At 42.3% G+C, this 14,059-nt stretch overlaps 1 protein-coding gene across 4 annotated transcripts in view; it reads right to left on the reverse strand.

The window, feature by feature from the left end:
- Positions 1-8,841: 8,841 nt before the first annotated feature.
- Positions 8,842-14,059, reverse strand: part of LOC118125622 (mediator of RNA polymerase II transcription subunit 13-like) — a 75,471-nt gene continuing 70,253 nt past the window's right edge. For all 4 annotated transcript variants that reach the window (XM_035184401.2, XM_035184400.2, XM_035184398.2 and 1 more), the window contains exons 24-31: positions 13,755-13,978; positions 13,498-13,640; positions 13,146-13,304; positions 12,811-12,975; positions 12,396-12,559; positions 11,330-11,494; positions 11,098-11,207; positions 8,842-10,741 (exon numbers count right to left, since the gene is read on the reverse strand). In XM_035184401.2, the coding sequence (XP_035040292.2) occupies positions 10,609-10,741; positions 11,098-11,207; positions 11,330-11,494; positions 12,396-12,559; positions 12,811-12,975; positions 13,146-13,304; positions 13,498-13,640; positions 13,755-13,978 (1,263 nt within the window). In that variant the 3' untranslated portion in view covers positions 8,842-10,608. The remainder of the gene's footprint in view (positions 10,742-11,097; positions 11,208-11,329; positions 11,495-12,395; positions 12,560-12,810; positions 12,976-13,145; positions 13,305-13,497; positions 13,641-13,754; positions 13,979-14,059) is intronic.

The raw sequence follows: 14,059 nt of genomic DNA on the forward strand, positions 1-14,059 counted from the left end.
GAGGGTTCTCCATCTTGCTTTGTCAGGGGGCCTGCTGACATGGGGAAACATCTGCTGCGTAGAAATAGAGACTGATGACTCAAATTATATGCAGTCAGAGGGCCTGCCAGCTTAGATGGGAAACGTAATGGCGGAGAACAAGATAGACAGCATCCGTTCGACCCCGTGGCCCAAAAAGGTACGGGCCCAAAACACGCTAGATCTAACTTTTCCTCTTTCGTAAAAAACAATCTGGCACGTCGGGGCTTTTGTGAGCGTTGAAGATGAGGGTTGGAAAGATAAGCTGTGTGTGTATGTTCACCCGAAGTGGTTCCACACATGTCAGAGTGAACCTCACCTTACGTGCGCACAGGGACGACCACAACAAAACACACATCAGCGTGTTTGTTTGTAGTCTGTCTCCAGTGATCAAGCTCTCTGACATTCGATCCGGCAGCTGAGGAGTCTGTCTCTGTCTGCCTGCGTGTCCCTTGTTGCGTTGGTCCACTTGAGTGAAACTGGAATTTTTAGGGGCCGGTTTCACCTCTTGGTTTACTCTGCGACGGCAGCTCGCCGATGCTTTTATGATTAGGACGACTAAATTAGAACCAGAGAGGAGCCAAGCAGGAGGAGAGACGGGGCGAAAAAAGGGAGAAACCGCTCGTGCAGCCAAGCGAGGATCACTTCTGCCTGCTACCTTTTCTAGTATTTACACACAGAGCCAATAAACCTTTGTTTCAGGAGAGATGAATGTTGTCATTGTTATTGTAACGATAATCGACATATACAGGGGCTCGTGGCACGAGGAAGCCCACTGTTCCTTGATAGCATGTCAGTTGTTGTGATCATCAGGGCGGACAGGCACAACATCGGGCCCGAGAATGCTTCATCAAATTTCTCCACCATAATAGTGTTGATTCACATGCAATTGTGAATCGTCCATGTGACTAACAAAGGGAAGCTGGAGAGTGCGGAAAGGGGAACGTGTGCTTATGTTCTCGGTTTCAGTCCGGCTAGTAAGACGGTTTATCTCACGGCGAGAGGCGGACCTGGAGAATATATGCAAGGAGAGAAAGCTAATGGATCATTATTGTGTGTTCTTCACTCCCCTATCTCCCTAATAACGGAGGGGCTTTGTGATTCCAGCTTTGATTCGGAGCCCATTCTGCCAATGTGACCGGCGCGGACGAGCTGAGCTGAGACACAATTTCTAGGAGATTGCAGAGTAAGTGCCCCCTGGCAAGACGTTTTTATTTATATGGCACTTGACTTTTCTCTATCTCTCGGTGCTGTTTTCGGGGGACGGGGAAGCGAGCGAGGCAGAGAAAGAGAGGGAGCGTTTCTAACTGTTATTGATTGGACTTTAGAGGATGAGGCTCACTATCAGACGCAGGTCAAAACAAATATTAAGAGTAAAAGCAGTTATTTCTTTAATGGCCCTTTAAAAGAAGAAAGTTGATATTTAGGCTGGTGATTTCTGAATATGTTCACTTTCTTCCCTACAATACCTTCACAAATCACTAAAACAATCCAGTCTTTTTTATATGATGATGCTCAACACATTTAAATGTTATTAGGATCTGTACAGCAGAAGGACATGAGAGGAAACAATTCTCACTGTGCAAGGAGACTTAAATTTACCAATTTTCACAGAAAGTGTTCATGGAAATAAAACATTTTTGCATGAATATATTGACAACCTTCATATTTGCATGTATTTGAGGAGAAAACAACAAACTCAAGTGTCAGAGTTGACAAACGTTCCTCTGTCTGAAAAGCTTAGAGACTTTTTTAAGGATTAGGTTTCAGTGTAAGTGTCACGGTGTTTACATGAGGACACTGAGCTCTGCAAAAGACTTTAAAACTTTTTAATTATTATCTTTGAATCCATTATCATCTGTTATATCTACTGCTCTCAACCATTAACATCTAATAATTCCTGTCCACGTAGGCGTTTATGTGTCACACGTTTATAGGGTTAGTGTCAGCTGTTTTATTCAAAGATTATTCCAGCAATTTTATTTCACTGGTCATAAATTGATTAAATAAAGTGGTGAAAATGAATGTTGTGTTGAATTTACAGTTATACTGTATGTGCAGACCTTTTTTCAAACAATTATTTCATGCAAATGCAAAGTTCATCCGTTGACTAACAACTCTCCCTTGTGGGCAGGAAGGACATTGCATGAGAAATACATAAAAGGACAGTTTGAACATTACCTTCGACCCTCCATTAAACCTCCTTTAACCTCACAGTTTCTTCTCTGACTCACATTGAAACAGTGTTAAACTGTTGAACTGGGTGTTGTACAGCAGGGAGGCAGCTGTGAGAAAAGAAAAATAAACATTGCGTAAAGTGCAATAAAAATTACAATGTGCTATTGCACTTTCATCAAATAATGATTAAATGCAAACACGTACAAACAGCACAGTGAAACAATAGGCTGTTGCTAACTACAACAGTGCAGTTGCTCGGCAACCCACACAGAAGTGTATAATTACCAGTGTGAGTGGCAGTTTTCCATCGGCGTGTGTAGCATTAAAATTCACTGTGATTCAGTCACAGGTGTGCCGCTGCTGGGTGTTTTACAACCGCCTCCAACATGTCTCGGCCAGTCGCCGCTGCAGACTGGAGCCTCCTCCTAATAATCAGGTCAAATAATTAATGAAATGATGAGAACAATGAGGGTGGAGAGGCTGTGTTTTACATGTCAGAGGCGTTGATAGGCCTCATCATGATGCCGAGCAGGGGCTGAAGTGTCCAAGAGCTCAAAGGTTTGAGGAAACGGCAGGAAAACTCCTTTTGTATTGAAAAATATTTGTATGTTTTATCTTTAATTTATAATGTTATCATAGTCTGAGAACAATAAGCACTTTGATATTTATTTTGATTTAGTTTCCATAGGCCTGTATGAATATTTATGTCTAAAAGGCAGCAGCAGCACGTTGATATGTCACCAACACGATACAAGTTTGCAGTAACGACTGTCGGCTTCCAACAAGCGTAGGTGGAAAATGTGACTGAGTGAAATCATGGTGCCAAATATGCTGAGGCCACACCCACACAATTGCTCAGTTAATTTTGATTGACTTAATAACGTGTGAAATTAATTCTTGCACTGTTTTGAAAAATAGCTTTCCGTGACTTTGAAGTGCAGATCTGCCGCATTGACCAGGAGTGATCATTATAAACATTGACTCTTCAGAAGGCAGGTGAACCAACACAACAGCAGGTACACTGTGAAAACAACACACCTTTAAAACTAAATTCCATGTGTCTTACATCAATTCTATTTAATTTAGTTAAATCTGCAATTTAATTTCTATTCACCTTCACTAGAAAATATATTTTCTTTAACATCAGATAATGACATGAATACAATCATATATGATTTAAAAAATTTATAATTTTTTTTTTTTTAAATCAACTACATCACTCATACTTTTCTACAATCTGTTTTGCTTCCCGTCTTCTTTCTACTTTACTGATTAAAGTTCAACTTGCAGTTTGAATTAGCAAAGGTTGACATGTAATAAAAAATATATGAGACAGAGGAGAATTCGTGAGAACTTCCTGGCTTGCCAGCGGTTACAGATCATCTTAAAAAACAAAAAAGGGAAACTTGGAACGAAAAGCCAATAAACAAAACTGATTAAATAAATCAGACATTTGAAATGTCAGCGTGTCAAAAATAATATGTGACAGGGATATTATTAAACCAATTAAAACGTGAAACATTAAAGTTAATCTTTATTCCAGTTGAGTGCTCATGGTCACTAATTGTACTTAAGTGATTCCAGTTCCAGTGATAATTAGTATAAAGAAGATGTTAGTTAGTTTTTTTATGGTTCTTCATTCCCCACTCAGCCAGAGTGGATTTACTTGCGGTGTACAGTCATCAAGGGGATTAATGTCCCCCAAACTTTTATATCCGACATAAATGTTTTCTCTGCGGCGTTTTGATGTGTGTGAGAGAGGGTCGCACAGCGGCCGCTTTGAAGTCTGCAGAGCTTTTATCTCTCTCTCTATTTACACTGACTAAAGTGTTAAGTGGACTTCTCTCTCGGTTTGAAGGATGCAATACGCCGCAATGAGAGATTTACAGGAAGGGAAATTGCAAACTCTGCGTGGCCTTTTTGGCGGGCCCCTATTAACAAAATACTATTTATGCAAATGGGAGGCTGGAGACGGGAAAACACTCCCAGACAAAATCAGATGTTTTCAAGCGGGCTGCCGTGCTGAGCTGGCAGATGTTCTGTCGCTTCAGCTGACACAAAAGCTGCTGATGGCTCTCCGCGTGGAGGGAAAGCTGCGTCGAGAGCTGCATTTCCTTGGAGCCATCTGGAAGATGGCCGTAGATGTGCTGGGCTGGGGCAGGCCGAGCGCAGGAGCACTGGGGAAGTGAGAGAACTTACTGAAATGACCTAATAGCTCTACTGCTGATGCGAGGGGACGAGATATTGAGATTTGCACATATCTTACATGTAGTAAATATGAATGGGTAGTAGCACTATTTCAGATGGTGCCCTTACACCAATCCTTGCTTGGTGCATTAATCAGTTTTTATTTTGTTATGGGCAGCTTGATGGTGCAGTTTTTAGCACATGCTCACAGCAGCAACATTTTGGGTTCAAACCGGTCTGCCAGCCCGGGCCTTTCTTGCACATTCTCTTCGTGCCTGCTTTTGTGTTTCCTCTGGACACAGTCCAAAACATGCAGGTTAGGTTAATTGCCCATCGCTATGAGAATGAGTGGTTGGCCTTGTGATGGCCAACCATCACGACTGGCAGCGTGTCCGGGAGAAACTCCGGCTGAAAGAGTTTAACGCTATAGACGTGTCACGATGACTTCTTAATTTTTGCCAAACTAGTCAAATTAGAGTTCAAGTCAAATCAAAGCAGGCACCATCAGTCCTGCAGCCTCTGAAAGGCCTACTGCTACGTCACCGATCTCACTTTAGATGTTGAGGACCACGACCTGTACCACCCACCGCTCTCGCACAGCCATGAACCCTCGCTGACCTGGCTGGCATATCAGCGATCAGGCAGAGACACAGGACCCACCACATTGACCAACCCCCCCACATGACCACTGACAGAAGACTACCGTGACTGTGTGTGTGTGTGTGTGAGAGTGTGTGAGTGTCTGTTTGTCCCTCTCTCTTCAAAGTTTAGAGAGAGCAGCAGCCCTTACCACCATCTACAAAGCAGTGTGAAGCTACAGCCCCCAGCTGCCTCCACTTCAGAGGGAGAGGACATGTCAAAACAGCACATGGCTCTGCCCCGCCGAAGTGGAGCACTCTCACGGGTCATCTGGAGTGACAGAATGGCTGCGACCCTCTGCTCGGTTTTTCTGAGGGCCAGGAGACGGGACGGTCAAATCTGTGAAAGATCAGCACTCACAGCGAACATGTCAACTGTGGTTTGTGAATTGTATTCTGGGGGGCGTCTATGAGGATCTTTGATGGTATTCCATGGTACCAAGAAATAGTTTAGCAGTATTTCTAAATGGTGCGTGTTGTGAGTCCAGCAGCAATTGGCACTTTTGTTGATCTATTATGTTGCTTGCCTGCCTTTTTGTATGTTTGTTTTTTTTGTATGTTGTATTTACAAATACAACCATGACTCAATTAATGTAAATTAAAGTGGTTGTAAATATAATGTAGGATGCTTGGATTCTATAGATATGAATCTAAAATACATGTCAATTACAAAACAATTTTCAGTCAAAAGCTCCATTAGTAGTGTTAAGTCAACCCATCTGTTCTCCTCACTGGGCTTTTTTGAACAACCTTGTTGTCTTCCCCGAGCACTGTAGGCTGAAAAGCGACATAAAATGTCATTGATTTCTAATTGTGTTTGCGCTAATGCTATGTCAAACCAGCCCTGGCCTCCTTTGTCCAGTCTGTAGGCCATTTGGCTGCAGTGATGCACTTGGCAAGCCAGATAACAGGTGAATGGCCATGGTCTAATAGGCCATCTGTGGAAAACACATTGCAGTCAATTAAGAGTCCACTTCCTCCAGTTGTGATGGCCATTAGACGGCCCCACCACGACAAGTGACTCTCCAGTTGCTTTTACTCCTTTTCATTCACAGCGTCCTTGAGCTGCCCAGTCCCTCAAACACTGACTTTCTATTTAGTTTTGTTGTCCACTCGGCATTTCCAGGTTAAATGCTCTTTCCCACTCAAGGATTTTACATGACCCTGATGGTCAAATAGAACTTCCCTCACTACCTTGTTTCTTCTCTTGTCCTAACATATTCTAACTGCCCCATTACATCACACAAAAGGAGCATAAAGCTCTTAGCTGCCCTCAAGAGGACATCCTTGAGAATCATTACATACACACAATGAACTAATTTAGGAGCACTTAACATTTGTTTGACAAACCTTCACTGTTTTTCATATCTCGTCCCTCAAAAAGCCCAGTGGACTATCTCTCTCTCTCTCACACGCACACACACACACACACACACACACACACACACACACAGACACACACACACAGACACACACACACACACACACCATTGTGTCTCCATGGCTTCAGAGTGCATTACATTGAATTACATTTAGAGAATATCATTTTTTATAATCATATAATAGAATTCCGAAAGAATTACTCTAAGCTTAACCATAGTTACTACTTGCTACCTAACCCTAACCCTAACCCTAACCTTGACATAACCCTAACCCTAATCATAACCCTAGCCCTAACCTTGACATAACCCTAACCCTAACCCTATTAGACATTTAGACGTTCTAACTAAACCTCTAAAATGCTTAAGCTTCCATAGGAAGTCCTTGCCTTCTGCGGTACATCGCCGATCCTAGAATTTAAGGGGGTTCTCACAAAATGATCATTGCTGTGCATTAATCAGCCGCTCTCACAGGGCCCCACTCAGCTTGGGGAACCCAGGTAAACACCTGCTTGGCTGACCCTGTTACAAGGCTCCTGAGCATTACGTGAGTTTACGAAATTAGAAATGACTGTGACCTGCATCTACCTGCAGCCTTCAGTCCTGACACTGCCCCCCGTTGTGAGTGAATGTGTCACACCCTCTTTCTTGGCTCGGCGCCGTTTCCGCCGCCACTTCGCATTTCAGTCTGACCAATGCCAACCGACACAGGTAAGTGCAAGGGAAGCACTGTTTTCTGAGGAGATTAAAATGTTTGTTTATTCTAATCCCTCGTTTCTATTCTTTGTAAAGGGATTGAATCAGCTCTTATGTTTGCGCTGGTGAACTGATCACTAAGTGCATCTAAGTGATCCTGTTAAACAAGACGAACAACAGCTGGGTGACAGTGATTCATTATTTTCAATTGCTTCAACAAACTAGTCAGTAAACATTGCTCCTCTCCAAAGATGAGGATATCATGTTCAGTCTCATTTACAATGGAGGGTGTAATTGCTTATTGTCATGACCAAGCCTGGGACGTGATCTCTGGATGATGCAAAATGGAAGACAGGCGTTGGTAGAGAATTGTTCACACCTTTTGACAGAGCAGTGTAATTACAGTCGTGTGCTTCTCTTCACTCAGCTTGTTGCATGGCATGTTATGTTTGTTCCTGCTGCATCCTGTATTCACACCATTTCGTGTCTGAGCTGTCGTACTCCAGTGGTATTCAGAATTTAGTGTCTCTGAAAAACATATATCTTACGTTATATATCTTAAAATGAATTACTCTACCCTACAAGTGACTTGATTAATAATCTGATCATATTTTGTGTTACTACACGTGACCCTGGTTCAAACCTTGTGCATAACACAGACCCTTTTCCATCTTTAACGGCTTTTAGACTTTTTACAGCCACCATATACTGTATATGCTTCACAGTTAGGGGATGTATTCAGATTATGTCCTCAAGTAAAAGTAGGAATACCACAGTGTAAAATTACTGCATTAAAAGTAAAGGCCTTGCATTTAGGGTAAAGGGAACAGAAGTATTGTCGTAAAGGGAGCAAATTTTCATATTTTGGAATTTTATGACTTTGTGTGTTTTGGGTGAAACCTTTAATGTGAAAATTAAAGCAACACAATGAAACCTAAAATAGCAGCTTCGAATTGATGGTACTCTTACTTGGAACAAGAAGAGTGGTCATTCCCACTCCTCACCCTGAACGTCTGGTCTTGCACGATGTAACTTTGGTGAGCGGGCACGATCTTCTGTGTGAAGTTTAAACTGCTAACATCAGGGCCCGGCAAGTTCAGGAGTAATGCTGAGCTGTCGATCAGTTAAAACGACTTAGACTGCTCTGGTGTCATCCATCGCTGTGATCCATGCGTGTACGAGGAGGATCCATGCGTGAACGAGGAGGATAACGGCTGACATTTAGGCTATAAACATGTTGGAAATGACGCAGTTCAGAGTAGAATTTGAATGTCGGGACTTACAGACACTTGGATGACATCACAGGAGCAGTATGGAGGCGCTTAATGTTTTTTTTCTGTTGTTTTTTTTACGTTTGAAGAATCGGCCACCATTTTCTTTAATTGTATTGGATTTGGCTGCATCACTGTTTACCCCTGAAACTCCAGAAGTGTTTTGTGAACTCAAACACTTCCCCCACCACCTCCATCGGCACAGTGGCGAGTAAATAATGAGTCCATTTTCATTTATGGGCGAACTATCCCTTTAAGGCCTTGTTCTGTTTCGCTACATAACACCTAGTTACAGGGTTAGTCACCATGTGTGGCTGCAGAGGGCGCTGTTGCTCACTTAAAGTTGCATTGTGTTGCTTTATCTGGCATAACCTGTTCAAATAAAGTTTTGTTTTTAGGCAAATCAAGTGCAGTAAAAAGTATCAGAGTGAATTTTTAAATCTTCTGGATTAAAAGAGGAAACCAAGCACATCATCATTTTCAAGAGTTTTAATAATTTACTAAAAAAGAGTGTAAAAGTAACAGATCTCTCCCAGTAAAGTGGATCTGTTTGATATTCAAAGTGATGAGAGATGTAACAATTGTTTTTGCAAACTTGCCCTTGTCTGTACATTTGTGTACACTTTACTTGGCAATTCAACCTCTTGGCTGTAATCAAATGGGTTTTGCGCTGTATACTATATATATATATATAGATATATAGATATATATATTTATATATATCAAAAGCTCACAGCAAAAAAATACTTTGATATGATCACTTGAAAGTAAACCAACCAGCATGAAATGTACAGCTTTAAGAAATTCCAAAAAACACAGCTGAAAAGTGTATATACAAACATGCTAGGAATCTAACAAAGAGCAGACCGGGTGGAGCTGGAGAGACAGGCCTTTCTAATGGTTTGCTTGACATCATTTAGGAGAGCCAATGAAATAAAGCATCATTTTTAAATATTTAATTTCCTTGCAACGTTCAAATACCATGTTTTTTTCTATTGCCTATTTCAAGTCTTTTAGCACAAGAGGAACACTTTATAAATATACAGTATACTGTATCTCCTGCATCAGTTCGTTTAATTTAAACATTTAAATAAAAAGATGTTCAGTATCTGTAGAAAATAAAAAAGACAGAACAACTCAAATGCATTTTTCTTTGATAAATGTTCATACTGTGTGTAAGGAGATGGTTGTGTCCCCCAGCCTTATCATTAAGTGCCTGCTTGGAAGAGGTAATATATATTTATGTATATACATATAGCATATCAAATTCTATGACATGATATAATTTGTATAAATATGGCATCTTTACAATTGCATTAAAATGACAAATTTTTATTTCAGATCCCAAGACAATTAACTGTCGACCGGGAAAAAAGGCCTTGTTTAAGTTTCTCGTTTTCTTGTTTTAAATATTAAAAATAAGTCTCAATTCTTTGCAAATGTATGTCATACATTATAAACAACACATCTGCGTCTTAGCTGATCAAATATTTCCCATCGTGTTCGTATCTACAACACTTTGGAAGGTGAGGAAAAAAGTGCCATTATCAAATGCTCCCTCTTTGGAGTAAATGAGGACGTTTGCCCTGTTCAGAGTAAAGGTAAGAGGTTCATCGACCGACTGCAAGTCCCAAGAAGCTCAACAGTGCAGCTCTGTACAAAAACATGTAAAAACATTAATGCGACATTGATGTAACAAAGCCATGGGCGTGTGTTGTCATGCCATTTTGCTGGTTGTACAACATGGAGTTAATGTGGCCCTGCACCGACGTCCCCTTTGCACAGGCGAGAATCAGACACTGTCGTCTCTTGTCATCCACAGATGCTTCAAAATGCCACTGAGATGTGTCGCCCGTGTGGGACGTGACGCTGCTTTGATCAGCAGAGAGTTAACGTTGTGATATGTCAGTACAACGGGCACAGTTGGACACATCCGTCTGTTTCTTCCTCAGAAAGCACCATAACTGGCACAGCGTCAGTTTTGAAGGTACAAACTGGATTTCCACCGAAGCCGCGTTGAACCCAAACTTATTGTTCGAAGCATTTCACTTTTCTTTTTCATTACATGCCAGCCCCGGGAGAGTCTGACGTGCCCTGTCCTTTTTTTGGCCATTAGAAATGTATTTCTACCCACAAACAACAGAAGAGTTCTGGTGCTCTCTGGTGCCTCGTGGGAGGAAGTGTAGGCACGGAGGGAATAAACCGTCAGTCCCCTACAGATGTCCTTCAAGTCTCCACTGGCTAAAGCATGTTCAGGATGGCATTGTACATTTGGATCAGCACAGCCAAGTGGACAGGCAGGCAGGATTGGCGGTCTTGGGTGGCAGGGGTGCACGTCAGCCAGGAGAGGGCATTGTACTGTTCCAATACAAACCTGTGTTTGGAAAATATACAATTTAATCAAGGACAAATATTTATATTCTAAAGATTCTTAAGTATAATACATCTACTCCATATTCATTTTCTTGGTTAATAATTATAAAGTAATCATTTTCTGTCGTGTCAAGTCATATTTATGTATAACAGGAGTTGAGCCAAAGGGCTTTACAAACACAGCAAATGTATGGATCAAAAGAAAGTTCAAAAAACGTGAGACAAAGATGCAACAAAAGACCAAAGAGGGACATTTACAGAATCAGGCTGAATTCAAATCCCTCACAATCCACTACCCATTCACCAGCAATGCTGTACAGCAGAAGTCTGAGGGGGTAATATGTGTTAAATATTTACCTGAGCACATCAGAGGTGGTCTTTGAATCTAATGGGTGAGGGGTCCTCTTACTCTTGTCTGTCACCAGCTCATCTGACTGGGTGATGGAGATATGGTGGTGGAGAGACGCCTGAAGTGAAGAGGTACAATGCAATGTTACATTTTGAAGCAGATGTGTCCCTATATATGTTTTTTTTTTTTTATCCCTTCCAACACACACACACACACACACACATGCAGCACTGCGAGTACCTTGAGGAAGAGCGGACACTGACTCTCAGCCTGAGGGCAGGAGGCCCAGAACCAGTGAGGGAGTCCGTTTGCTTGTGCAGTGGAGACGTAGTAACCCAGAGCCAGTGGCTGCTGCTTCAGCTCCTCCGGTGGATTGTCCCTGGACAGCAGGCGCTCTCCCTGGCTCTGTAAACACACAGGAATGAATTCACTGAAGTCGTTAGCTCACCAGAACTACCTGCGGTCTGAGCTGAACCTACGTCATACATTCTCCGTTTAAAGTATGCAATCCTTGTAAATCAAAAAGAAATATAGCATCGTACTGTAAAGTATAGTTTTAAAATTATACATACAGCTACAGCACCCTCATTTAAACAAGAAAGTAATGGTTTTGACTGACAAATTTCTATTATTTTTTTTAATTAATTTTCTGCCTGCAGCTCAATGTGATAATGAAACACAGAGGCACACGGAGCTCACATGTTCGACCTATAAGTAACTGATGTACAACTACACTTTGTCAGAGCCGTATCAAACGTGATGTATTATAGGTTGTCAGCACAGCTCTGTCTTCCCCTCGTGCCTCCGAGACAAATTCCTCTGCATCTATTATACTTGTCACGGCTCAAATTCAGATTCTGGTTTGATGAGGTGAAGTGTTGAGTGGCAATAAAGACCGCAGAGAAGTATGCATTGTTGTTCCACCAGATTACACCTATAATAAGCAACAAGGAGGCCAAAAAGGTCTAAACGTCAAATCATGACGTCTGAGTTCCAATAAAAAGTGCTATTATAATATATGCTATTATTATTTTTATAATCAAACTCTGTGAAATCTGTGTTATTAAGTAACACAACCAGATCTTATGAAAACAGTATCTCACTTCTCTCCTGTGCAGAGACAGAGCAGCTGAAAATCCCACAATTGTTAAAAGCAACGATTTAATGGTGAAATGCATAAATACACTCGTTTTTTTCCCGTATGGAATGTGCGAGTGTGGACATACCATCCTTGTTGCTTTGTTACTCGGTGTCATTTGCTACAACTGCAGGACGATTTCTTAGTTTACACCAATCACTGACTCACCCTGGTGTGATTGAAGTGGGATCCCATTCCCATCCCGGACGGAGAACCGGGCGAGGGCACGGGGGAGGTGTTGGGGGAAGGGTGGAGGTTCCCCGTGATCAGCATCATGTCGTGGCCGATGTCGTTCTCCAGCTCGTCGGGGAAAGGCAGATCAAACATGTCATCTGAGGGACGGAACACAGAAAGAACAGTGTCAACACAGCCCCAGTTGTTAATGCTGGTCATCAATAATGACACCTATCCAGGCTAGGGTCATTTCTCACTGATACAATTAATACTACATCTTTAGTTCCCTGCACAATGGAACAAATGGCACAAAGATGCCCCCTGCTGGTACAAAATAATATCCAAACCATTTTAAAACCAGGATCTCAAGAGACAACCACAGTTTGACTATGATCCTGCTAAACGTTACCATTATTGTCCTCTGTAGGGTAGGAGCTGGGTGCCAGCTGGGTGGTGGCAGAAGTAGGGAAGACGAGGATGTGAGTACAGGAAGCATCCTGAGGTGTGTTCAGCTGTGACGTCTGCAGGTTCAGAGCTGTGCTGCGTCCAAACACTGAGCCCATGGTCACTGCATCTAGACACACACACACAGAAACACAGGTCAGGTTACTGTGTTACTGTTGTGCTAACGTGATACTTAACTAGTGCACAGTAAGATCTAATACTTATATCAACGTAGTTATGACCACAAAGATCACAGTTCTAATCGTCTTGTAAGACAGACAAAGTGGACAGATTACTAACCAGGCATGATGACAAAGGAGCCCTGTGGCTCCATGGCTACCAGGCAGGCGCTGAGAATGCTGGGAGATTCGGTAGCTGAGATCCCACACATGCGACAAGCCTCCCTCAGCTGGCGCCCTATTGAATGGAGGGAGTGTTCCCCGAGCAGCGAGCTCCAGTCTGGTAGAGAAAGAGAGAGGGAGGTGAAAAGTCTTTTACTGAATCGTTCCCCAGCTAATTTCATCTGTTAAGAGACATCAATACATTAAATGACAATAATAAAGTGGATAGAACAACTATAAAACAATTTAAAAGAAGATAATAAACTAATAATTTATCCACAAGAGTTTTCTCAAGAAATTGTATCACTCACCTTTTAGCTCCCCGTGCCCGAGTCTGCCTAATCGACCAATCACAATCCTCCACGGCAGTGAGGTCATCTGGATGATGCCAATACACCACTCCCACAGCTTCTGCAGTCCCATCTTCCTCGCTGAAACCTTCGGACGTCGCGCTCTGAGGAGAAAAATATAATGATGTGAGATATAAGAGGTCATAACATTAAACCGTATGTCGTGCAAGAACAGCAAAGGTTGCACAAAATTAAGATTGTGAACAACCGTAACTCACCTATTGGGCACATCAATGTTGATGATACAGGACTCCAGGAGCTCCCCCTGCTGGTCAGTGCAGGATACCAGGATCCAGCGCTGGTCATGTGATAGGCAGTATCCTACATAGAGGACGTTGTATTTGGGAGGGATCTCTGCCCATATCTCTCCTTGTTCTGGCTGCTTGGGACGAGTCGGACCGAGGATGAACGGGGCCGTGTAGAGCTGCAGCGGGCTCGGATGCTGGAGGAGGAAAAGAACAAAGTGTGAGCAATGATTTTTAGTTTATACGCATACAATGATGTGACATATCCAAGTTTTGTA

This window comes from Hippoglossus stenolepis, chromosome 18 (genome assembly GCF_022539355.2).
Source record: "Hippoglossus stenolepis isolate QCI-W04-F060 chromosome 18, HSTE1.2, whole genome shotgun sequence".
Classification (NCBI taxonomy): Eukaryota; Metazoa; Chordata; class Actinopteri; order Pleuronectiformes; family Pleuronectidae; genus Hippoglossus; species Hippoglossus stenolepis.